Consider the following 27,017-nt stretch of genomic DNA (forward strand, 5'->3'; position numbering starts at 1 on the left):
ACCACTTCCCGCAGGCTCGGTGGGCGCCGGAGTTTGGGCGGCGAGCGTCCGTCCGTCCGTCCGTCCGTCTCTGGCTGCTTCTGCCCGGAAGAGATGGCGGTGCCCGAGCAGCCGCTGCCGCTGCCGCGGGGAGGCCCCGGCTCCGCTTCGCTCTCGCCGCCCCGGGTAGACCGCACGCTCCTCGTCAGGCACCTGCCGGCCGAGCTGACGGCCGAGGAGAAGGAGGACTTGCTGAAGTACTTCGGGGCGCAGTCGGTGCGCGTCCTGTCCGATAAGGGGCGCCTGGTAAGCGCGCACACTTGGGAGGGGGCGGGGGGACCCGGCCGGCCCCGCCGGGGCAGGCGCTCTGCGCGTGCGCAGCGTGCCCCGCCCTGCGGCGATCACCGCCTGGCCCGAAGGGCAGCGGAGAGTGCCAGGCGCTGAGTGACACCGTGCGGGCCGCGCGCCTCAGGTGACTTTTGTGCACCCACCCCCGGGCGAGCAAAACTCGCCAGACGTAGACATACTGCTGTTAGATTGTTCCAGGCCCGTGCAAAGGATTTTTTAACGACATGATTTCAGAAAACCAGACGTTTTTTTTTTTTTTTTTTTTTTGCTTTTGACCATCCGAAAACTTTCCCCATGGAATCTTTCAGGCAACGGGTATTTGGGTAACGAAAGCCCTTGCGGAATGCCCAGTCTTGTTTGCACAAGAGAGTGGTCTGTGGTGGAGCCAGATAGCAATGGCTTCAAAGTTTCAGGGGACTCCAATAAATTGAGAATTGGTGATTTAGGAGAAAGACCGGTTTGGAGCACTTAACCGTGTTATGTACTTTGACAAATGCAAATAAAAATAGTCGCTGAGCCGGGCGTTGGTGGCGCACGGCTTTAATCCCAGCACTCGGGAGGCAGAGGCAGAGGCAGGCGGATCTCTGTTAATTCGAGGCCAGCCTGGTCTCCAGAGTGAGTGCCAGGATAGGCACCAAAGCTACACCACAGAGAAACCTTTTCTTGAAAAACCAAAAAAAAAAAAAAAAAAAAAAGTCTCTGGCTCAATCTAAATATACTAGGATGATCTTGGGTCAGATTGGACAGCTTTAGACTTCTAATAAAGAATTTAAACTTACCAAAATGTAACTTAGCAGTAATATAATTCCTCTCACCTTTTCAGGATGGTTTAAAAAAATACTCCGAATTTAAGTTAAAAACTAGACTCATACTGTTGAAGCAAATTGCAAAAATAAAGCAGAAAGATAACATTCAGCTTGAGGGGTGCTTTCATTGTTAATAAATACGTTTACATTTTATCATGGAATGGACAGAATGAAAATTTAAGATTTTGGGGGGGATGATGAAAAAGAGGATATTCCATATGTTTAAAAGTTTTAAGATTGATCCGTTTTGAAAAGTTGAGATGTTTTATCATTTATTTTACTTTTAATTGTATATGTGTGTGAGAGACAGACAGAGAGAGAGCTTTACAGTGAGCTGGAGTTACAGGTGGTTATGAAGCAGCCTGACATGGCTCAGCTGAGGTCGTTCGTTGGGTAGAGAGAGCCCTACCCACTTTTACCTAGCCCCCAAATATAGATATTTTTTAAGTTGTGGCCTGCTGAACTGTTTGCTATTATAAAATGTAGTGTGTTTGTCCTTACCCACTTATGAGGCTGAAGAGCTTTCAAGGCCCAAGAAGTCTGACCCAAGAAAGATTCTGAACTATTGGACAGAAACTAACACAATAAATAAATAAGACAGTCTAAAATTTCCATCCTTTCCTATAATGTTACTAAATTATTAAATTCTATTCAAATGTTACTTTTTATGAGAAACTTAAATCATACTGGAAATAATATGTACCTTAATTTTATTTCAGAAACATACAGCATTTGCTACTTTTCCCAATGAAAAAGCAGCAATAAAGGTATGTCTTTTTCTTAATATTAAAACTTTCAGAGATTTCTTATCCCATCTTAGGATAGATGTAGAATGTAATAGATGTAAATTGTCATTTTTCAAAGCAAAATCATTTGTGTTCCAAGAGTTTCTCCAAAAGGTTACAGTTGGCTTGGCAGATTAGATACTGAAATGTAAGAATCGTAGATTATTAAGCAAGGTAAGGATAACATCATGTATAATTCTTAAAAGAAATTCTAAAGGATATTAGATAAGTATCTCTAGTGTTGATGGTACATTTATTTATATTAAAAGATACAAACCTAAAGTATAATTTGAAAAAGCTATCACCTTTGGACTAGGCCTCAACTGAGTCGTTTAATTTTAAGAAGAAAACAGAAGAATTTGTCCTTTTAGGCTTAGGAAACAATAACATTGGGCATGGAATATTATAAGTCAGGCAAGAGCTAACATCAGTCTTAGAGATAAGACTAAAAAGATTGAGCCTAGATTTAAGCAGAAGAGAGGTATTGAGTTTTGTTTAGTAGATAACTAAAAGAATTAATACTTTTGAGAAAGCTAAAAATAAGTTTAGACCCATGAACAACATCTGATATGGTTGATACTTAAATATTGGATTGGATGTAAAGGAAAACTGGAGATAGGAAGACTATATGGTAAGCTATTTTACAGGCAGAGGCAAGCGTGTGAATCTGAAGAGGGCAATAAAACAATAAAGGGAGAGAAGTACATGCATACTTTAGAGAGAAGTTGCTTATGGGTCTTAGGTTACAGAAGTAATTCAGTATAGTGTTACACAGAATACACAGGGTCCTGAGTTGGAATCCCAGTTCTACAGAAATAAAGCCTGTAGGTTTTAGTAATATGGGATTTGACAACAAAAGAGTAGTTCGGAATCTTAAATGCTTTTGTACTTTTTATTATTTTTACACATTTGCATATTTAACTCTTAACACGTGGAGGTCAGAGGACAGGAATTGGTTTCTCCTTCCACAGTGTATGTCTCAGGGTTGAACTCAGGTTATCAGTCCTAGCAGCCAGCACCTTGACCCAGCTGAGCTATCTCTCCAGCCCATGTTCAAGATCTGTGGACTTATTGACAAAGCAATGTGGGGGTCTTTGCACAGACCTGTAATGAATTCTTGTGTTGTCTGTTAATTTTGAGGAGTCTTTGGAGTACTTCTGTGGAAATCATGAGCACTGTAAAATATTTCCTTGAGCTAAAATGGTTATGATGGTACAGAGGAAGATTAGTTAAGTGAAAAAATCAAAACAAAAAAAAGATGGAGAAATGTTATGTTTTAAAGAAAGGAAGATAAAGGAACTGCAAAACTAAAAAAACATGCTATATTGATACAAAAAACAAGAAATTAAGGAGAGATTCTGTGAGGAGACATACTAAAAAATGAGCATAGTCTTACAAATCAGGTTTAATTAGGCATGTTTTAGAAACAGGATCTCACAATGTAATCCTGATTGGTCTAGAGCTCACTGTGTAGATCAGGCTGGCATCCAACTCAGAGATCTACCTTGCCATTGCCTCTATGTTTCCCTTCTGAGTTTTGGGATTAAACCACACCCTGCCCATACTCTTTATAAAACAGGAAAAAAGTAGAAATAATGTTAACTTTCCATAAGATAGGGAAAAATAGAAATAATCCAAATATTTATCAGGGAGGAATAGTGTAACTTTAAAAATATGGATCATCATTAATGTTAAATGATCAAAAACTTTAATGTTCTGACCTTCGACATGCTGTCACAAGTGAAAAGTTTGTGCCATATCTAATAGGCCACAGTAAACTGTACACATTAAAAATATTGTATAAATTTCTTCAGTCTAAGTGTGTCATGTATGACGCACATGAATGCCATGTTTAACATATGTTACCCCCACCCCACCCCCGTGATTCTTGATTATGATTGCAAGTATTTAAAACATGAAGAGTGAACCCCAAAATCTGAATTCAGATCCCAGACATATCAGATAAGAGATATTAAACTTGTTTGCATCCATATTTTGGACTATGATTGTTTGAATGATTTTATATGATTATTATTAGGGAATATATAGTTCATGTACTTGAATGTCAAGATGTAAAACATGATAACACTTCCATTGTAGCAAGTGTTCTCTGTAATGCCAGCTCCTGAATAATAACTGGGAGACTTATTATTAATGTGAAAGCTTGGCCTTAGCTAAAGCTTGTCCCACTAGCTCTTATCACTTAAATTACCGATGTTACTGCATCTCTCTGTACTGCTAATGCTGCTTTCTCCCTGTATGGCTTGCCACCAGCCTTTCTTCTCTGAGTCCTTTCTGTCCCCAGAAGTTCACCCAACCTCTTCTTGCCTAGCTCTTGGCCATTCAGCTCTTTATTAATCCATCACAGTGAAACACAGTGTAAAGGAATAGTCTGCAGCATTCCCTCATGTCTAGAGGAGTGGTTCTCAGTCTGGATCTCAACCCTTTTGAGGTCAGATATCAGATATTCTGCATATCAGGTATATATTACAATTCATAACAGTAGCAAAATTACAGTTATGAAGTAGCAATGAAAGAATTTTGTGGTTAGGGGTCACCACAGCATGAGAAAATATATTAAAGAATCTCAGCATTAGGAAGGTTGAGAGCCCCTGGTCCAGAGTAGCTAAAGAAAGTCATGAGTTGATAGAGGATGGAATTTAGTCGGTAAGTCTAACAGCTGGATTTAGAATATGTGGACAGTTAATTTGTGATCCAGATGCATAGTGAATTATGAGGCTGCAAATGCTAGGGATAGGGAGTTACAGTCCACAGTTCTCATTTAGTCTCCTCATTTGTCTCAAAGTGGGAAGCAAGGTGTTATGCTAAGCAAATAGGAGAGGAAGCTGTGAGGTTACATATCAGCGAAAACATACAAGATTTTCTCTTAGCGATTAGTGCAGTTTATACCAAGATTGTGATAAGTAATTGTCTGGTGTCAGTAAGGGTCACCTTGAGATTTTTATGGTTGGAATTTAGTGTGTGAGCAGACGATTTATTGCTTTTGTAGCAATATTCAGCTTAGTTATAAGTAGTTAACAGAGTATTGGAGTCAGATTTCATTTTACTAAAGTATAGTTTAAGAAGTTATAGCAAACTAGCCTGAGAAGGAAATATGTATAATATAGAAATTTTGTTCAATTAAGGTGACTTAACAAGTGATTTGGTTTTTTATTATATTTTTTATTGCTGTACCTAAAGGCATTGACAAGACTTCATCAGCTGAAACTTCTAGGCCATACTTTAGTTGTTGAATTTGCAAAAGAGCAAGATCGAGTTCATTCCCCATGTCCCACCTCAAATACAGAGAAAAAGAAAAGGTATGTAGATGTTCATATTTTCTACCATTTTGAAAAGTGCCTGTGAATTGTGCTGAGGACTGAGTCTTGAAAGATAACAAATATGTAGTATGAATTCTCTTTGGTCTTAATAGAAAAAATACTCGGAGTCAGCTTTTAGGGTGAAAGCCGAAGGATCAGAGAAGCAGAGGGTCAGCACTAGAGTTCTTACCTCTACCAGTGCCGAGACCAAAGGGGTGATCCTGCCTGCCTCAGACTGCATTTCTCTTGTCTCCTCCTGCCATATATTCCTCTTTCCACCCAGCCATATGCTCTTGTTTCCACCTCCCTAGTGCTGCTGGGATTAAAGACTTGTGGTTCCCAACAACAGATTCAATCATGTGTTGCCCAGGGTAGCCTTGAATTCACAGAGATCCTTCTGTCTCTGGAATTAAAGGCGTGTGCCACCACTGCCTGGCCTCTGTGACTAACTAGTGTGGCTAGTTCTGTGCTCTGATCCTCAGGTAAGCTTTATTTGTCAGACCATAAGCAAAATATCACCACATAAATAAAAGTAAAAAGAAAGCGGGGTGGATAGCGTTCTCCTTTTAGTGGAAGAAGGTAAATAAGGTGACAAAGGGAAGAAAGAGCCTGACTTTTTAACAGTAGAAAAATGGAATTGCACCAAATCATGGGTTTGCATTTTTGGTACCCCCCCCCCCCCCCCCCCCCGTGTGTTTGTGTGTGTGTGTGTGTGTGTGTGTGTGTGTATGTATGTATGTATGTACGTACGTACGTACTACAGGCTAATTACCCAAAATGTTTGGGATGGATAGTATTTCATTTGGAGTACTTATATATGCATGATTAATTATCTTTGAAGTGTTATCCCAAGCCTAAACATAGAATTCATTTGATTGATATCTATCTGCCTCGTGTGTGTTGCCTGAAGGTGTTTTATGTAATATTTTTAGTATGTCCCAGTTTCTGATCTGTTACATGAGGTTACCAGTAGAATTTTCTAATTTGTAACATCATGTTGCCTCAGAGTTTCAAATATCAATAGATATCAGATTTCAACCTGTGGTAATAACACCCTGTTAGATATAACAGGGTAAACAGAATTGGCATGGCTTTTTTGTTGACCTCCCTAGATCTCTGGGCTATTTAGTCTCTGCTTCTCAGTTACCCAAGCAGTGTCAGGCATGGGTTCCCTCTAGTGGAATGGTCCTTAAATAAAATCAGACAAGCTTGGCTACTCCCACAGTTTCTGAGCCACCATTGCTCTAGCCTATGTTGCATGAAGGACACATTGTAAGGCAAAGGATTTGTGACTAAGTTGGTGTCCACATTTCTTTTTCTGTAGCCTACAGAGTACCTCATTGCACAAAAAGATGCTAGAATTTAGGTGTGAAGGTTCAATGAAGGCACCAGCTCAAGTTCCCCTTCCTTGTTCAGTGAGTTGTATGGGTGTTGTCCTTTGCATTCGGGTCCCATTGTGGATTTGTGGAAAGCAACTCTTTGTCTTTCTATAGCCTGGGATGTTTGGGAATTTCCATGGGACCCTGTTGGCCAACAACTCAATTGAGTGTAACCCAGTCCCTCACCTGAAAGCCTTGTTTGGCAATGAGATAGCCATGAGACTACAAAAGCACCATTACTAAGGGTCCTCATTAGGATCACCTTCATAAATTCCAGGAAGTTTCACTGCACTAGGTTTCCACACTACTCCACAGTGTTTCCCCAGTTCCAACTGTCTCTCCACAAAGTATCTGCATCTCGTCTCATCTCTCCTCAAAGCTGATTCTTCTACTCTGGTCCCCAGTTGCCCCCACTCCCATAAGATCCCTCCCCAGGGAAATTTTCTGCTCAGGAAATCATGCAGAAGAGGAGATGGAAAGATGGTAGGAGTCAAGGGGGAGATGGAGGAGAACACAGCCCACAGAATAAATTAAGCAGGGCTCATATAGACTGAAGTAGCAGTCATGGAGCCTGCATGGTTATTTGTTCGGTTCTCTATATTTGTTATGGTTGTTAGCTTGGTGTTTTTGTGAACTCCTAACAGTGGATGTGGAGGTGTGTCTGACTCTTTCCTCTGCTCTTGGGACCCTTTTCCTATACTGGGCTGCCATGTCCAACTTCTATGTAATAGTTTTTCCTTCATCCTTATTATATTTTGTCATGCTTTGTCATTAACTCTTAGAAGCCTGTTCTTTTCTAATGAGAAAAGAAAGGGAGCAGATACAGAGGGGAGAGTAAGTACGGAAGAGCTGGCAGGAGTAGAAGGAGGGGAAACTATAATTAGGATATTTTGCAAGAGAAAAAAAAAGCTATTTTCAATAAGAGAGAGAAAAAAATGAAAGAGCAGTATTTTAGTTCCAAGCCTAGCTTTTGCAAGAGTTTCATTACACTAGTTGACCTCAAAGTGTAATACCCAAACTACCTTCATCATCCAGGAAATTGGCTGAATTGCCTTTTAATGTAAGAACCAATCTTATTAGAATCAGAAATTTAACAGATGAAGGTGAAAGAGGTAAGGCCCTGCACAAGTGTGTAATTTTGTGCATAGATGAACATGAACATTAAACATTAAACAGATTTGAGTCTCTCAATGCCTATGTAATACAACATGAATTTTACTTTTCTAGGGATCATTTGGAATTGCCACACCATGACTGTGAAATCTAAGTGGAAGGATTAAGTGGAGCTTCATTATGTTCTTCTTTTTTCTCAGTGGTTCTTGTTTGAGAAGTTCTTTCTAATTTGAAAAGATTTTTCTTCTCTGTATACATTTTCTCACTTTCCAAAGATAATATCACTCATGATTCTATATGTTTTAGGTCGGATGACAATGTGGAGGATGATAAAGAGAAGAAAGAGCCTTACTTTTTGACAATAGAAAATGGAATTGCACCAAATCATGGGTTTGCATTTTTGTTATTTTTTATTATTCTGCCGTTGTTGCTGTGTGTATGTGATACTAACATATTTTAAGTAAGATAGTTTTTAAAGTCAGCTTTTTAATATGTCATGTATAATTTAATATTTTGAATGTTTTGAGGTATGGGTTCTTTTTCCACCAAATTTAGTAAGTCTGTTAAAATGTTCAAGTCTATAAGTAAACTCTGATAAATACTTCCATTCTCTTTAAGGTAATAGAAATATTAAGGAATAAGATAAATACATGACTATTATACCATTTTGGCAGTTTTGTGTGTTAATAGATTATCTGAAGTGAGTTACTAATATGGAATTATTAAAATGTAATAAGCATATTCCTTAACTCATTTTGTTTTTGTAGGCTGACTTTTCCTCTAAATTCATGCCTCAAATATATGTACCCACCACCTTCAAGCACAATCCTTGCAAATATAGTAAATGCCCTGGCAAGTGTGCCGAAATTCTATGTACAGGTATGCAGAATCAACTTAACTTTTGCTATGTTATGAGGTTTGTAACTTGGTACCTTAGATACTGTGCTGATGCTGATGCTTGTATCATATTTATCACAAAGGAAACTTACTAATCCCAGACAAACAGTGTTCTATATAGTGTTTTAAATGTAATGACTTGTCACATGCTACTCTCAAGTAATAACTTCGTAAATACCATGAATGAATACTAATAGAGTGCTACATTGGAAGATGTAATTTGTTATAAGTGTTACCTGAGTATAGCACTGACTTACAGAAATGCTTAAAGAAACAATACCGATTCAGGAGATGGTTTCAAAACTTGATGGTAATATGTTACTTTTCAGAATTATAGAATATAGATGGTGTACATTTTCTGTTTTTTTTTTTGTTGTTTTTACATTGCAAGACCATTATATCCTTAGTAATAGGATTGAAAATCAATGTATTTGTAGAAATGACAAATAATGTAGGAGGGTTAAGTTTCTGAGATGTACTGATGCCTTGTTTTCTCTTGGTATAAAAACTATGAAGGCCAGAGAGTGACTTTGGTTTTCATTACATTAATCAAGTGTTTTTTACATGCTGGGTGTAGTAGTACAGACCTTAAATTCCAGCACTCAGAGGAGGATCTTTGAGTCAAGATCAGCCTAGTCTATGTAGAGAGACTGTCAAAACAAAAGAATGTTTTTCCAAAAATTTTTTTATTATATAAAATATATGAGGTTAACCATGACTTCAATTTTATTTGACTTTTAAGTATTTTGCAATTTTAAGGTGCTTCATCTTATGAATAAAATGAATTTGCCCACACCATTTGGACCTATTACTGCACGACCCCCAATGGTAAGAAGTTCTTAGAATTTGTAGGAGCCACAGTTTGCTTTCCTAAGTAGTAAATTTTACCGGTTTGTAAAAACTTTCGATATAGTAAAGTTGAGAACTGAAAATGGAAGAAAGTTAGACTATGGAAGAATTACTTCTGTTTCATAAAGCCAAAATTTCTTGCAGTTTTCTGTCCTTTGATTCCAAATATTATATTATTCTGTAAATTTAATTGTGTTCAATTGAATTATCTAAAAATTCATTGTTGTGGTTTTAATTCAGATACAGCTAGCTTCATTTGGAAAAGGTTGCTAAAAGTTGTCCAATAATTTACATATTAGGTTGTCAGCTCTTGAGGTTATTTCAATGTGGTTTTGTATATTTATCAGTGATATTAATGCAAAATTATTTTGGCTTTTATCATACAGATAAAAGAGTTTTCTTTGGAGTTGGCTACTATTCTGTTTGAGAAAAGTTAGTTTTCTAACTTTTTATTGTAACACCACCATGTACTTGTTGCTTAGAAATTTATTAAGGTAATATTAGATGCTACTAATGTGGTAAATTGTCTTGTCATGGCTATTCCACTTTAAATAATAGGGGAGGAGGGATTTTTTTTTTTTGAATTAGAAACAGGATTGTTTTACATGACAATCCCAGTTCCTTTCTCCCCTCCCATCCTTCCCTACTACCCCACCCCTTTCTGCTCCCTCTGGATGGTGAGGCCTTCCATAGCGTGTCATCAGAGTCTTGTCATATCCTTTGGGATAGGGCCTAGGCCCATCCCCGTGTGTCTTGGCTCAGGGAGTATCCCTCTATGTGGAATGGGCTCCCAAAGTCCACACCTATGCTAGGGATAAGTACTGGACTACTACAGGAGGTCCCAGTGATTTCCGAGGTCTCATCACTGAAACCCATGTTCCTGGGGTCTGGATCAGTCCCATGCTGGTATTCCATCTATCAGTCTGGGAGCAGGGATGTTTTGAGTCATTCATAAGACTCAAGTTGTCTTCATTTTGTATCTATTCATGCTGATTAGGACATACTGTAGATCAGAAACAAAAGGAGGATTATTTTATGTTCTTATTCCATGAGATAATTTGCATAGTGAATTATAAGGCATATTTCCAAGTTTTGTATAGTTAGATGGCTAGGGAATATAGAAAACAAAACTGTTATCATCTAGCAGTCCACCATTGCAGATGTTCTGTTAGTGTATATTGAATGTATCAAAGAAGAGAAAGAGAATCAAGTATTTGTGTGGAATAAAAGTCTTTTGATGAGAATAATCGTTTATGTAAAATTGTCTGTCTGTTGTGTAAATAGTTTCTATAGTGTTGGTTTTGTTCTTTCAAATAGTATGAGGACTATATGCCACTGCATGCACCCCTTCCACCTACGTCACCACAGCCACCTGAGGAACCTCCCTTACCAGATGAGGATGAGGATTTATCTAGTAAAGAATCAGAGTATGAAAGCAGTGATGAGGAGGACCGACAGAGGTTTGTGATATGCCTTGCTAAGAATAAGAATGTGAAAAGGACATGCTCTTGCTATATTTTACATAGAATTTATTCAATATTAGAGTGCATTAAATTGTATCCCAAACTCCTTAAGATCTTGAGCGTATACAGTAGCTCAGTGGATAATAGGGTCTTTGGAAAAATTTTTGGATAAAGAATAATTTTTACTTTGATAAATTTAGTATTACAGAGTATAATTGAACCTCATTCTTTATGGTTCCATATTTGTTATTTTGCTTGTTAAAATTTTTGTAGCTCCAAAATTACCTTTTTTTTCTTTAAAAAGAAAGATTATTTTCCTAACTCAGAATTTTTGTTTACAAGAGCTTGTATTTATAAGGTGTTTATAGATATGAGTATAAACATTGTGCTGAAAAATTTGAGTCACTTGACACATAGGAACCCAAATGACATATAAAGTAGTCAGTTGTTAGTCAACATACAAACATTATACTGAAGTACCTGGGAGTTAACTTCCAAAAACAAAATTTATTTTGGCTCACAGTATAGGAAGATACAATCCATTGGGTTGCTAGGAGTTTCCAAGTCCACGCTTCCTCACTCATGCTGAACCTCATGGCTACCGTGGCTTGGGCTGAGACATGCCAGGACACGACAGAGGACCCTTGGGTTACTTAGGATATACTCTCAAAGAGGTCCCTTCACTACAACCCAATGGCAATAAAGACCAAACACTGGCGAGCTTTCAGTTCCATGCTGCAAAGCTAGTCTCTTCTTTATTCCGCATCTTCCTGGCTGTTTTCCTAACCATGTTTCCCTGTTTCTGCAGCCATTTCTCTATCCTAGTCGACCCCTCTGTGTGGTAGCTTGTAACTCTCTGAACTCATGTGTTACTTATACACCACCTCACCCTCCACCCAGGTGCAGGCCTGTTAAAATGCTTAGTCCTGTAGAGATGCAAATTAGGGGACATTCTCTTCTGAGGCCATGCTATTCAATAGCAAATCAGTTAGCATCTACTATTCAATGCAGCCCAGAGCTCCCGGGTTACTGGAACCTCTGGAAATTTCCTAATGGAATTTTCCCGGCCCCAGACAATTCCCCTCTCTTAAATTAATAAAAAGAAACCCATGCTTCTGCAACAGGACTGATGACTGAGCCTGGCTTAGGTGGCTCCCTTCAACCTACCAGGGGGGCCTGTCATGGAACCACGCATTCCGTCATGCGTGTTCTGTCTTAGGATTCCCTGTAGGCAAGGAAAACCATATCCATCTTTGGCTGGAATCAGTCTCTGTAAAACAAATAAGGTTAATGGGGAATGGACCTGGTCCAGCTCGTACAGTTCCTGAATCAGAAAAATTCCACTGGGAGGTAGCACCTAAGCTCTCCTGGCTGCAAACAATTCTCCTGTGGGAAGGAGACATGGCCTTTTAAAATCTACGTGGGGGCCGGGCATTGGTGGTGCATGCCTTTAATCCCAGCACTCTGGAGGCAGAGGCAGGCGGATCTCTGTGAGTTCAAGGCCAGTGTGGTCTCCGGAGCGAGTGCCAGGATAGGCTCCAAAGCTACAAAGAGAAACCCTATCTAGAAAAACCAAAAGAAAAAAAAAATCTGCGTGGAATGCCTCCAATGCCTCTGGTACAGACACTACTTAAGTTTGCTCTCTTAAACATACTTCTATCCTAAAGCTTGTAAATTACACGTTACATTCCTGTTAGAATGAACTCTGACTTCTAGTTTCTAATAACATTTGCATAACACATATAGCAAGGTTACAGGCATTAACAATTTTATCATGAACATACATTAGGGTGAGTTACATTGCAATCAAAGGACAGTGTTTTCACAATGTGGGGTGTGAACAATTTCATGATTCCAAACATTTTCCTTTGTAAGATCAAAGAATAAATGCTTTTTACTTTGTGAGTGAGGTGTAGTGTTGCTCACTTGTCACAATGGTAACAAAGTTCTACTCTCATGGCAGGAAAGCAGCCATATTTGTTCTTCATGAATGGGTGTGGCTGTGTTCTAACAAATTTTATGTATATTACAGGAACAGTTAGCTAACTTGATTTGGTTCTTGGACCAACTGCCACCTTATTATAATTAATGGGTAAATGATGTGAATCTTAATTATGCAAAAAGTCAGATATAAAAGGAAGTATTAGTGTGAGTCAGGACCCAGACAGAGACTTAAAAAACACATATAATCAGTAACAATTTTGCTAAGCCATTATCTATCTAAGTAGCGATTTTCCTCTCCATGGAAAAATCAAATTGTAGGTGGGACTCAAATTACCAAGTAACAGTGTATTTGGAAGAGAGATGGTTAGCAAAGCAGGTAGTGCTTCAATGTAATCTGTTTTACTACAAACTAGTAGTGCTCTCTTCAACAGCACATATACTAAAATGGACTGATACAGAGAAAGTTAGCATGACCTAAAGCTAAGGAGTAGTATAGAATATTACATTTTGTTAATTATTCTTTTAAACAATTTAAATTTTTTAAAAAATAAACTTGAAGTGCTATTTAGAACTACTCTAAAAAGTTAAAAGTAGTAATCCTAATTAGAAATGCTATAATATTCTAGACCAAACCCATTTTAATTTTTATAGCTTTCTGTTTAGGAATGTAGCATGAAATTCTGCCCAAAATTCATCTTGAGTCTTAGAACAAAACCTGTTTCTAGTGCATGTTTTTATTACCTTCTGGAAATAAAATAAAAATTTTAGGAAATATATTTAGTTGTCAAATATTAATTTCTTATTTTGTGCCTGGTCTTGTTTTAGAGGGTTGGTATATTTTGGGTGGACAATTTTAATACAGGCATGTGGTTTGAATATTGTATTTTTTAATAACATTTTCGTTGTGTTTGGTTTGGGGAATTCTAGAAAGAGTCACACTCTTTATCCTAGCTGCCAGGCCAACTTTGAAATCTTGCTTTTTCTGCTCCCTGGGTGCTGGATTACAAGTGTGTGCTACCATGCTCAGCTTTGTAATACAAGTTTTTATGAGACTTGATTGTTGTGAAATTTCCTACTATGTAGTATATGCTTATACTTCCACCTGTTTATTGGGAAAAAAGCCTAAAGTTTTTAGCCACATCCACCTTTCTGTATAATGAAGCCCTGAGAGATTTGTACCTAGTTGTTTTAAATTACTCCTTTGTGACAGATACCAAAATATCCAAGCCCAGAGTCATAATGGAAGGAAGTTGTATATGAGATGCCAGTTGTCAGTTTCTAATTGTTACTTGTAAGCAAGTTTAGTTTTTGGAAACTTTTTTCCTAAAATAAATGTGACAGAGAAATTAATAAACATGGTGATGCTGATGAGGTAACACGAGAAATACTGATCAGAATAAAGAACTGTCTGGGCATCTAGGTATGCACAAGGGGTTTATGGAATACCATTGGGACACATCATTCAGATTCTGTAGGAAAACAGGTAAATAAGACAGAATGCTTAAAAGTAGAAAGGGAAAATATCAATAATAAAACGCAGGCAGGCTCTCAAATAACTTTGTGTAAATATTTAAAAGCATTTTTTTGTCAATTATAGAAATATTATAAAAATGAAAAAATATTAGAAATATAAATCAATATATAGAAACATTCTTCAAGTATTGGTTAATTATAATTTAGAATTTCGAAACTTTTCCTTAAGTAGTCACTTTGTTTATAAAATACTTTCCAGAGAAATACTTAGTTCTCTTTAGTAATTAAAAGCCAAACATAATAGAATATATTTGTATATTTATTGTTTTATTATTCATTTTTATGTCATTTTATTTGGATACCTGATACTCATAATGAAAAGTTTTAAACTGATAATATAAAATCAGTTAAATGTTTTAAAAATAACATTTAAATGGTGCAGGTCAATTTAGGATATGAATTTTGGTCAAATTGATTATGCCTATTGGTAGCTTTAAAGTTACCCTAATTAGTTTTAAATATATTTTGTATTAAAGATATAAGCCATATTTTAGAATATCAACTCTTGTTTACCTCCCCTTTCTTAATAGAATGAACAAATTAATGGAACTAGCAAATCTTCAGCCCAAAAGACCCAAACCTGCAAAGCCACGCCAAGTGAGAAAAAAGCAAAAAATAAAGGATATGTTGAATGTACCTTCGTCAGCTTCACATAGGTAGTTTTGTGTATATTTACAAAATGAAGGTTGTTTGTATGCACTTTCTTTATTTACTTAACTTAGATTATTCTTCAGTCTGGCTGTTTGTCATTTCATTTGTTTGATTACTGGGTTTCTTTTTGCCAAACTTGCAAAGTTTGCCAAATTCTAGTTGTTTACCAGCATTTGCTAAAACTCAGTATTCATCTCACATTAGCATCTTTTCTCTTATTAGGTATATTTGCTGCTTCTTACTAGTGATTGCGATTTTAACTTCATTTAACGCTTCTGCAAGTTATGTTTTAATAGAAATAATCTTATGTAAAAATTATGGCACCTTAACCTCTTTCTGTGTTGAAATGGCGGTACCATGCTTTTAATTCTTAAAGCAGTGCTTAAATAACACGAGCATTGTAAGCTACATTTTCTAGTAGTTGTACCACACAGAACAAATGAGCAAATCAAGGCCAATAGTAATTATTTAATCCATTATATTCAAAATATTATTTCATCATAAAATCTATATAAATGTTATTGAGCAGTTAAGACATTTTTCTTTACAGAAATTCACAAATTATATGTAACCAGTGACTGTAAGTTGCATACCAGAGCACTTACTGCAGTGTACAATATATATTGTGTTAAAAACACTGCCAGATGATGAGATGGGACCTAGAATGATTGGAATTTCAAAGTGATTGTCTGCTACATATACTAGGCTTGAGCCTGTGTTAAATGGTCTGGCAAGGTGGTTTCATGAGTAAAGGTTTCTGTGGCCAATGGTAATGATTAGAGTTTGATCCTAAATATCCACATGATGGAAGGAAAGAATTGTCTGCTGTTTGTCTTCTGGCTAAAAATGTTCCCCACCACACATACAAAATAAATGTCAAACAAATGAAAGACACTTTTTTTATTCTTGACTGAACAAACGCACACCTCCTTGTCCCTGCTAAATCTGCTGCTGCTTCAAATGAATAGATAAGTCCTAACTTTTTCACTTAACAAATGACTTTATTTAAACGTTGAACATCCTTTAACCTTGGTTTCCTTATCTGTAAATTAGGCGTTTAACAGTACTATTACCAACTATTGAGCTTTGTTGGACTACTAATCTAGACAGTTTGTGTAGTGCCTAAAATGGAGAGAATGTCTCATCATGAGCTTTTAAATTTAAAGAAAATCTGAAATAATGTTTGTAGAATTTTATTTTATATTATAATCTTACATTGTAATTGTTTATAAATACCAGTTTGCATCCTGTGCTGTTACCATCAGATGTATTTGACCAACCACAACCTGTAGGCAGTAAAAAAATTGAATTCAATATATCTACCAACATGCCAGCAGCATTTAAGAAAGATTTGGAGATGGAACAGAATAACGAGGAAAAAAATTCTGGTAAGAAAAGTTTATTTAATTATTAAAAGTTATTTAATATACTTAGAAACCTTTTTTATGTTAAAATCAAATATTTTAGTAGTGTTTGTCAGCTCTACTTAAAGTGTGCAGTTACAGACTGAGGCTGTAGATCAAGTTGGTAGAGAGTGTGCATGGAGCTCTGTGTTTAGTCCCTAGTATTTGGTAAACTGAGTGTGGTAATACAACCTTGTAATTCCAATGCTTGGGAAGCAGAGGCAGGAGTCTCAGAAGTTCGGGGACATCCTTGGCTAATGGTTGGGAGTACAGCCTGGAATAAATGAGACTCTATCTGAAATGTTTAAAAAATATATCAAAAATTAGCGTATATATGGTTAGGTGAACCTCAGTATCTCCATTTCAACTCTTATCTAAATAAAATTTAGGGTAAATGGAAAGATTATCACTGTTGCCGTTTATTTTCTGGTATTTTGAGTTAGGATTCGTGATGTATTCCAAAATATGCTAAAACCCGCATAGTTCTGAACTAGTAAATACTAGAATATATGTCTTGTTGCATGTTTGATTACTTTTGTAAATAAAGAATTTTAGTAAGGATTACGTGCATGTAGTAAGTGAACTTTTAATTACTGTTCCTTTCCTTTTTTTGGGCATAGTAAGTAATGATATATTTTGAGTTAGCTTCATTTTTAATGTTTCTATTTTTCATTGTTATTTTGTCATTTAGTTGCTAGTCACCTTTTATTAATATTCTTTTACTATAATTGATAAATATAAATTAAATCCATTTATGGGATACAATTTTATGCTTGACTAAAACATTCTATGTTTATTTAGGGCAGGCAGTCCATCATCCCATTCTGTATCAGCGTCAAAGCTTGTAATGGTGGATAGTGAAAATATGACATCTTTTTGCTGTTTATATTTTTAGACTGTAGATACTCTATTTATATAATGGATTTTCTACATTAAGACTTTTATAGGAAACATGTTTTGTATCATTTCCCCATCTAACTTTTGAGTTTCCGCTATTTGCTTTTATTTATTTGAAGGACTTCTGGTAGTACGTAACTCTGTTCATCCAACAATTTTTTGCCAATTCTAGTCAGATACTGCTGATGCTAAAATTCATAGTTTTAAATTTTATTTATTTATTCATTTATTTTATTTTTTTTGTTTGTTTTTCGAGACAGGGTTTCTCTGTGGCTTTGGAGGCTGTCCTGGAACTAGCTCTTGTAGACCGGGCTGGTCTTGAACTCACAGAGATCCACTTGCCTCTGCCTCCCAAGTGCTGGGTCTGAAGGCGTGCACCACCACCGCCCGGCCATATTTTTAAATTTTAGTATGTTGCTATCTAACGTAAAAAGTTAACTTGAAAAATATTTAACTAATTTCTTAACTATAAAATACTTGTCCATGAAGGATGAACATTTTTACCTCTTTTTTTCTGGAGTCATTGGGAGCTTAATGGAATGTTTTTGAAGCCCCAAATGGAATTCTTTTGTTTTGTTTTGTTTTGTTTTCATTTCAGCCTAACATATTGACACAAATCTTTTAATTTATGTTGAAAGGAGTAAATTGTAGAGTCACTGTATTTGGTTAGAATACTATTAATTTTACTATTTAACTAATTGCACAGTTTTTAAAATATAGTTATTACTGTTTCAGAGTGAGTAGGTTAAACAATCAGTTGCTACATACCCATATACACACTCTTATCTAACATTCGGCATTTTCTTCAGATTCCTATTTGGTACATCAAACTGAGTATACTAAAGGTTAATTCATTTTCTTTCCTCTTTGCCCCCTAACTAGCACTACAAAGCAAGCATTTAGCTCTAGTTGTTGTCAGCTGCCTTCATGCTATAATAACCGAACTGAATAGTCAAAACCAGAGTCTAGCCCTGCTCCACAAAACCATAAAACACTATTCTTCGGACATTTATAGGTGGCCTGCTTTTGTTCTGAGATACCAAGAGACATTAAAAATTACCAAATGATACTTTTGTGAAATGTAAATAAAAAACAGGAAAAGAAACTTAAAATATGTTTTGAAACATGAGGGTTTTTGGGGGGGCTTTGTTTGTTTTACTTTGTTTTTTCTTATGACTGATGTTAATGTTGAACTCTTAGATTCACCAGATACTGGACTTGATGATTCAAATACAGGATTTGGAAAAATCTTCCCCAAACCTAATTTGAACACCACGGAAGAGATTAAAGACGATTCTGATGAAATGCCCTCACAATGTATTTCTCGAAGGGAGTTGGATAAGGGTCGAATTTCTAGAGAAGGTAACGTAGTGAAATAAGTCAACTCACAGTCCATCTTATATTTTGTGTTCTCCTTCTATTTTTCATGTCTTACTGAAATTAGAACTCCCTACGGGTCAATTGCATTAAGATAGACACTTCAGTGTCTATCTATAATTAGTTTATTGACCCTTCTTTTTTTAAAAAAATGCACCTTGTACTAGAGAAGTTCCTTACCATTTGTGTTTGTGATAAATATTTGCAGTAATCAATAAGTCCAACAAGTCTGAAGTTATATATTTTGTATATAAAAGAGTTGACAAAACATTATCATACAATACCTAAAGTAGATACAAGGTGGTTATTACAATTTTGGTGACTAGAAATCTGAATTTAGGATTTTATATCCCAACGTTATTCTTTAGCTTAATTGTTTTTTAAATATATTTCAATCATTTTCTATGTGACAAAATTCCAGGACCAAGGCAACTTACAAAAGAAGCATTTAATTGGGTTCATGTTTTAGAGCATGAGAGTCCATGATGACAGAACAAAGACATCATGGTAGGAACATTGAATGCTCATGTTGTGATCCACGTGCTGTAGGAAGAGAGCACACTAGGAATGGTACAGGTCTTTAGAAATCGCGGAGCCTGCTCCCACTGACCTCCTCCTCCAAGGTCAATGTCATACCTCCTAATCCTTCCCAAACAATTCTAACGAGGATCAAGTATCCAAACATAGGAGCCCATATGCCCCATTCATATTCAAACCACCACACTACTAAATGATTTTTTTATTTTACTTTTTTTTAAATTTAATGATTTGTCATTGTTACTAGTACATTTCTCCACAGTAATGAGAAATCAGCCTCCAGTTAATATCTTTGATACAAAATCTAGTTTCCCAAAACAGATAACTGGCAGTAAATATGAAGAACTGTAAAAGGGTTTGGAGATCTTTGTGCGAAATTTCTGGCAATTGATTTTTGAATGCATTATTGCTACATTTAAAATATGACAGTGACTAATGATTTAAGAAATGCATTTTAAACAGAATAGCTATATAAATGGTTCTTATCACATATTTAAGATTTTTAATAAAGTGGCTCCTCTTAAAGCACCTTTAATCTGGTTTTGGGGATAAATTTTAATTCTATATAATTGGGAAATTTTAAGCAAAAGTTCAATTTTTTTATATAATCCTTTTAGATTTTAATGAATATTTCTATTTGTGCAATATTGTTACTATTATCTGATGCTAACACTTTCATAAAGCTTATTTTTGCCTTTTTAGCAGTTATAATTGAATGTTATAATTTTATTTCAAAAATTGTTAAAGGTATTTTATTGTATATCTTTGTTTTGCTTTGTTCCTAAAAAGAAATGGAAACCCTTTCAGTTTTCAGAAGTTATGAACCTGGTGAACCAAACTGCCGAATTTATGTAAAGAATTTAGCTAGACACGTTCAAGAAAAGGTAACGTGAAGTTTTTAATTTGATTTTGTTATTTTACTTTTTTAATTTGTCTATTTTTTCTTATCTTTTTTTCTTTATTAATTTCAAATTCTAGGACCTTAAATTTATATTTGGAAGATATGTTGACTTTTCTTCAGAAACACAGCGGATAATGTAAGTGCCAAACATAATTTTAAATAGTTTTGTCTGTTACAAATTCACCATGTTTTGTTATGCTTGATTTTTTTTCTTTAGTATTAAAACCCACATGAATCATTTGTTCTCTTACATAAATGTCCTTTTAGACATCTAGAACAGGAATAGATGAATTTCGATATAAATGAGCAAATACCATTTTTAGTATTTTAAATCAGATCATATTTGTTACAACTATTCAGTTTTTTCTAGTATGGAAGCCAACAAACTGTATATACTTTATATTTATTGTTTATTGTTATATTCTAATATATGTGTGTGTGTGTGTGTGTGTGTGTGTGTGTGTGTGTATGTCTTCTAATAAGTTTTATCTGAAACCCCTTTGATACTAAAGTACTAAAGTATTGTTACTCAACTGTTTTTTTTTTTTTTTAAACATTGCTTGAGAACTACCTGGAAAGCTTGGTTCTATAGTTTTGGTGATCCATCTCCAAAGAAGGGTTTTCTAGTTGGATCAGAGCTCATGGATTTGTATTTCTAAAAATGACATTAACTATTTAACTTAATTGAAACCAATATTTCTAATCTTACCTGCCTATTGTGTCTTTTGGATACATTTTATGTTCATATATGCAAGATGTATATATTTTCAATATTATCTTGTATATAAAACAATTTGATGTGAAAGAAACTATTGATAGAAAAAGCTATAGATCTCCAAATGATTGTTTCCTTTGAGACAAGTTATGAAGTTTAAAAAATTTTTACTGCAATAAAAATTGCAGTGCATTTTCACTTGTGTGTATGTGTGTGTTCACAAATATATGTAGGTGGGTGGTTATACCTTTTTGTGTGTGTTTGCATCTCTGTGTCCATCACACACCCTATTATTATTATTATTATTATTATTATTATTATTATTATTATTATTTTGCGTGTTTGTTTGCCTGGGACAAGTGTTTTTATCGGTCTAATACTCACAAGTTGTAAAGGTGGCTAGTCTGGCTGTCCAGTAAATCAGGTGCCATCTGTTTCTGTCTCCCTACTTCTGCAATTAAAAGCATACATTACCATGCCCAGATTTTTGTTTTGTTTGTTAGTTTTGTTTGTTTGTTTTCATGAAAGTTTATGGGATTGAACTTGGGTTCTTGTACAAGCAATGAAAGCACGTTTCCAGCTGTGCTGTTACTAGCTCTATCAGTTGATACTATATGTTTTATGTTTTGGAGGTTTAAAATACTATATCATATTTTCATTGTAACTTGCCGTCTCATTTTTAGAAATAGGTTTTAAAACCAGTTTTCTCTAAACATTGTTTATATATGATTTTAATGTAGAGTAATAATAATAATGTAGAATAATAAGAATAATAATGTAGAATAATAAGATAGTAGGGAAGTAGACTAGGAATAATGTGTGACTTTATCCCTATGCATGTAAGAATCATTCTGTGTCCATGTACCATTAATAAAATGATAGCTTTGAGTATCTGCCATAAAAGTCTAAATACTTACTAATGTAAATTCAACAATGTAAACCAATTACTTGCTTTCTCTTACCCTTCTAATCTTTTTTTTTAAATAAATCATTTGGTATATAATATTGGATTCATTGCAAGATGTGGGAAAAAAGATGAATTAAAAAATTTTAGCTTGCTTTGTTGATAGTATAACTCTACTAGAATCCTGGATCATAGGACAACAACAAACTAAGAGTTTGCTTTTATCCTTGCTAGTGATATATTTAAAATTATGATCATAGCATAATTGTTTCTTGTTAAGAACAATACAAAATAGAATTTTAGAATATCTAATTTCAAAATTTTCCAATAGTTTTGTTCTTACATAGAAATGGAAAAATTTTGGATTGTTAAGACCTTTGACTCATGTTTTTAAAATTGATTTTCTTTAAACCATAATTACTGTATTTTTTTTATTATTTACTTCTAGGTTTGATATTCGCTTGATGAAAGAAGGACGTATGAAAGGACAAGCTTTTGTTGGACTTCCAAATGAAAAAGCAGCAGCTAAAGCCTTAAAAGAAGCTAATGGCTATGTTCTTTTTGGAAAACCCATGGTGGTTGTATCCTTTAAACAAATCCATTCTAACACCCTGGGGTTTTTAGCAGTGGGGCATATATAAATAATTAATTTCAAGTTGTCATTTATAATATCAACAATTGTTATTCAGAGTTGTTATTTATCAGTTAAACATGCCTTAGCTCAGTCAGATGACAACTTTTCTTAATCATTTATTGGAAAATTATATAACTTTAGCAATGTAAAGGAAAAAGTTCAGCCAAGGTTATACATTTATTCAGCTTTAAATTATTTAAATTATTTCCTCATGTTATCTAGAAATACACTTCTGCTATGATATTCCAATGGTCAAAATATATCATTGCATAATTGTCTTGAAGTAAATTCAAGTTTTAAATTAGATATTAGTGAGGGTACAGATAAGAAAAGTGACAGTTATAAAGAAGGGCAATAATTCCTTTCAAATTGTGAATATTATACAAGATTAGAAAAAATAATTTTAATGCTATTTTCTATTCTGTACTTGATATTAAGACTGTATAGTATGTATTTTTATATATAGTATGTATTTTTATATAATAGAACTTAATGCCTAAATCACATTTGAGTTCATGATCGAAGCCTTAATTTTAACACATTAGCAGTTTGCTCGATCTGCTAGACCAAAACAAGACTCTAAAGAAGGAAAACGGAAGTGATAGGAGTGGAAAAAGGTAAGTGTGGAGAAAATGGTGAAAGATACTATAGTTTTTTGGACTAAAAGTAAGGAGTCATAAAAGTCTTATGGGGTACTATTTCAGACGTATTTTATGAATTTTTAAGAAAATTTCTGTGTATGCAGTTCATTTTCATTAATTTCAAAATTATAATGAGAATAAAATCAATTTTTTTGTAACAATTTTAGAGAATTTTATCGATTTTATAGAGGGAATGTATTGGTTGTTACTTTGTATATGTTTCCTGCATGATGATGTCTTTAATTCCTAATCTGTGTTGTAAACACTTGGAGAGCTTACTAAAAACAGGTTGCTGGCCCCTCCCTCCAAGAGTTTCTGTGTCTGTAGTTCTGAGGTGGGTGATAGGTAGTCCCATTTATCTCATTTTTCCTGTGATTAAGTAATTGCAATGCTGAAAGGGACAGTATCTGCAAAGCCAGGACCAATTGGGTATTCTATGTCATTGGACCAATTGCACAATCATTGAGTTCATAGATGACAGTGAGGTGTTTAGTCCAGGGACCACACTGAAAACTGAAGGAAAATAGTTGCTAAAATTCTACAGTGTTACATATTTAGAATGATTAGCATCCTTTGTAAACATCGGGTTTTGTGGCATAATTTATTTGGAACACATTCATAACCTACCTAAGTGAATAAATGATTTCAAGTGGTGGAGTTAAAGATTTTAAATTAAGTTATGGAACTTAGAGAAATGAGTGGATTTTTTGGGATGTGAGTTAGAGATATTTTACTTTTAGTTTTTCTACTCTTAGAACCTGGAAGAACATGAAAATAATTGCTCAAAATTGCTATTTAGGTGGGAAAAAAAAATCTATCAAAATAGGAAGATCTGCTTACTATTTAATCTCTGAGTTTTGGGAGTATTTAAGCTTGTTTTCAAGGCAGATGTCTCATAAATACTGTACAAAAAATGAAGAATTTCAGTCTGTATTTTAGTAGATCATTTATAAATTTATTGCTACCAATTAGAGAAAAAATAAACTACACTCTGCTGTTCTTCCTTAGAAGCATTCCTGCGTAAACACTGCTGTAATACTGTCACACAAGTGTATCCTTTCTTGTCGTATCCTTTTTGGGACAGTGTTTTGTTTTGTTTCATTTTGTTTCTAGAAATGCTTTGTCTACCTTCTATCATTTATCCGGACTTACCAATACTTTTTATATTTATATTTTGTTCAAATGAAATATTTCTCAAATTAGTATTATAGCCTGAACAAATATTTAACATGTATTTATATTCACTGTTTAATTTTCTATGTTATCATATAATCAAGGATTTTTTTTTTCAGGGAAAGTTAGTGAATCAGGTCACTTAATGTATACATATGCTTTACTACAGAGTATGGTAGTATTTTCTCTACATGTGAATTTCCTCAACCTAATTCAGGAACATGCTTTCTGTTTCATGGTATATCCCATCTAACTGTCTTCTAGTTTAATTTTTGTTGCTGTGACAAATACTCTGACAAAAAGCAACTTGGGGCATAAGGGGGTTATTTGTCTCATAATTCCAAGTTACATTTCATTGTTGTGGGGAAGTCAAGGCATGAATTTAAAGTATAATATCCACAGTTTAGTACAGAGAGAATAAATCCATAAAACCTTGCTTGCTTAGTCTGAGCTAGCTTTTTCCTCTGTTATACTGTCCCCTTTTCTATGTAATACTGCTACACAAAATTGGCTGTATCTTACAACAATTAATAATCAAGTTCATATTATTCCCACAGACCAACATAGTCTGGATAATGCTTAGTTATGACTGTTCTCTCAGGTGATTTGGTGTTATGTTAAGTTGACAGTTAAAGCTATTCAGCACAGTAGTTCTATATAGCATGCTCTAAAATTTGACTGGGAAAAGATTTTTTTCCCTTTAGTAATAAGTACATTGAAAACTAAGGAGTTCTATTAAAAAAAAAAAACTTGCAATAGAGTAACAGATAGCACATTGAAAGTCTAACTGAAATGTCTTTGACAAGTGGAAGGATTTGCTTTACAGTTGGTCTTTTCAAAACAAAAATGAAAAATTCAAAAACTAAATTTAAATATATAATTTCGATATACATTTATAAATTTGAAAAGAATAACAGATAAGACTTCAGATAGCTTAGTAAATTAACTTCTAAAAATAAGCAGAATGATTCCAGGCTGTATGATGACTAGAATCTCTCACAACAGTCAGTCAGTCTCAAATTTTTCTACACATTTAAATCCTGAGAAGTGAATTACCATATTCTGTCTTAGAGTTTGGTTCTAGTATATTATTAATATAGAGAGAACCACCAAGGAAGAGTTTCTATATATAACTATTTCTAGACTCTTATATTAGAGCTAACAAGTAAATCAAAATCACTTGGAATAACATCCAATAATATAGTTTTTTAACATTCCTTTAGTAATAGAAAGGACCATTGATAAGTTTAGATGCTCCTTTGTTAAAGTGATTGGCCATTGTGTACCAACTTAATCAGTCATACATTTTTTCTTTTTAGTAAAATAAAATTATTCAACATTTTGTGGGAAAAGGTGCTGGTATAAGATGATGTAAGACTACTCAAAACTCTTATTTGTCACCCTAATAGTAGAAGCTTACCAAAATTGAGATTATAATCTCTTAATATACACAATTAAAGTAGTTTAGTTATACGTAGAAGTTATCAACATATATTTAGTTGTTCTGACATGATTCACTAATTTTCTACATATAAATATTTGGGCTTCTTAAAGTTAATGAATTGAATTTTTATTATTTTTAATGGACTTTTGTGGTGTTTTAGGTTCCTTCTGAATTCTCTGTCTTTCAAGTACTGTGGAACTATGAGAGAAGAAATTGGCCATCTGTGGAACTGTGGACAATGGAACTGTGCGTAACAACATTGAAAGCATTAAAAAATCTTCACATTAGTGCTTGGAGATATTTTATAATAGTTTATTGCATATAAAATAAATTATTTTCTTCTTAGCAGTGTCCATACTTTTTCATTACTTGATTTATATATCTTAGGAAATGTAACTTAGCAATGAATATGACCACTAAAATTTTTTAGCGCTAGCTATACATATTAAGATTCTTAATACTTTTATTTTCCATTTTTACCTATATACAGAGCACTTTTACACATATTTTTAGAAGTATTATTTTGGTGATTACTTTCAGAAGAGTCCCAAATTTTATTGAGATTATTGTCCCCTTTTTTGATAGTGGTAGATTTGTCTGTTACAAGGTGTTAATATTTGTGATCATTTCTAAGCTAGAATTTGAATTTTATGTCTTTAAACTTAATATCTGTAGAAACATTGCTTAAAGGTAAAGATGTTTCTCATAGTAAATTATTTTGTTCCCTTGGTGAAATTTATTTTTAGTAGAAAAAATTAAGTTTTGTACTTTTTTTTAATTTGAATTATAAAACAGGCTTGTTTTACATGTCAATCCCAGTTCCCTCTCCCTCCCCAAAGAATTATATTTTTATGAAGGTTTTCACTTGTCATTGATGAATATAGAATATACCTTTACCTCAGAGATGCTCCTCAAAGGCTGTGCCTTCACTGACTTATCCTAGAGAATTATAGCTTCTTCTCTGGTATTTATGGCATTGCAAAGTGGACAGAATAAAGGAATTCAATATAGGAATTAGAAATAGAGAGTGGGGAACCTAGAACATGCTGATAATATTTAGCTGCTCAGGTAAGGTAAAGAAACATTAACAGAACAGGATGGAAAATCTTGAGATCTGATGCTTACAGTAGACAAATATAGTAGTTCCTCAGTGAGTCAGTAAGATGAGTTGTTATGATTAAGGTTTAGCTGGACACGTGGAATGGATCAGAATGAACTAGAGAAGCTGGATGAAATGAGAGGTGGTATTCAGCAAAATGGAAGAGAAGATTGTGAATCCATGAACAAACAGATGAAAAAAGTGTAAACAAACCTGGTTCTGAGA

General features: G+C 34.6%; 2 protein-coding genes and 1 long non-coding RNA gene across 7 annotated transcripts in view; 2 read left to right on the forward strand and 1 right to left on the reverse strand.

Moving 5' to 3' along the window:
• Nucleotides 1-26,038, forward strand: Rnpc3 (RNA binding region (RNP1, RRM) containing 3). 4 transcript variants are annotated; one of them, XM_027395548.2, is made up of 15 exons: nucleotides 1-285; nucleotides 1,853-1,900; nucleotides 5,120-5,238; nucleotides 8,037-8,120; nucleotides 8,498-8,609; nucleotides 9,387-9,455; nucleotides 10,794-10,936; nucleotides 14,947-15,072; nucleotides 16,307-16,455; nucleotides 18,568-18,729; nucleotides 20,071-20,165; nucleotides 20,260-20,318; nucleotides 22,250-22,382; nucleotides 22,984-23,052; nucleotides 24,085-26,038. In XM_027395548.2, exons 1-14 carry the CDS (start codon nucleotides 94-96, stop codon nucleotides 23,035-23,037), a joined length of 1,545 nt encoding a protein of 514 aa, XP_027251349.1. In that variant the 5' UTR covers nucleotides 1-93; the 3' UTR covers nucleotides 23,038-23,052; nucleotides 24,085-26,038. The 4 variants fall into 4 exon arrangements, with proteins under 4 accessions (XP_027251349.1, XP_027251350.1, XP_027251347.1 ...); XM_027395549.2 differs by having other exon boundaries at nucleotides 25,854-26,038; XM_027395546.2 differs by having other exon boundaries at nucleotides 2-285; nucleotides 22,981-23,052.
• LOC113833487 overlaps nucleotides 10,290-27,017 on the reverse strand; it is a 29,680-nt gene continuing 12,952 nt past the window's right edge. Inside the window, exons 3-4 of the long non-coding RNA XR_003481200.2 lie at nucleotides 12,107-12,209; nucleotides 10,290-10,479 (exon numbers count right to left, since the gene is read on the reverse strand). This is a non-coding gene — a long non-coding RNA (uncharacterized LOC113833487). The remainder of the gene's footprint in view (nucleotides 10,480-12,106; nucleotides 12,210-27,017) is intronic.
• Nucleotides 25,810-27,017, forward strand: part of LOC100767001 (pancreatic alpha-amylase) — a 77,380-nt gene continuing 76,172 nt past the window's right edge. For both annotated transcript variants that reach the window (XM_027395550.2, XM_027395551.2), the window contains exon 1: nucleotides 25,810-25,939. The gene's annotated coding sequence lies outside the window, so the exon portion shown is untranslated. The remainder of the gene's footprint in view (nucleotides 25,940-27,017) is intronic.

The sequence above is a fragment of the Cricetulus griseus genome (assembly GCF_003668045.3).
Source record: "Cricetulus griseus strain 17A/GY chromosome 1 unlocalized genomic scaffold, alternate assembly CriGri-PICRH-1.0 chr1_0, whole genome shotgun sequence".
Lineage (NCBI taxonomy): Eukaryota > Metazoa > Chordata > Mammalia > Rodentia > Cricetidae > Cricetulus > Cricetulus griseus.

What these genes read in the sequence shown, in the direction of transcription:
- Rnpc3 (XM_027395546.2), top strand. Translation starts at nt 94, where the DNA reads ATGGCGGTGCCCGAGCAGCCGCTGCCGCTGCCGCGGGGAGGCCCCGGC. An exon ending in TGCCGAAATTCTATGTACAG is followed by an intron (nt 8,610 to 9,386) that starts GTATGCAGAATC and finishes TGCAATTTTAAG; the next exon opens with GTGCTTCATCTTATGAATAA. An exon ending in GGGTCGAATTTCTAGAGAAG is followed by an intron (nt 18,730 to 20,070) that starts GTAACGTAGTGA and finishes GTTCCTAAAAAG; the next exon opens with AAATGGAAACCCTTTCAGTT.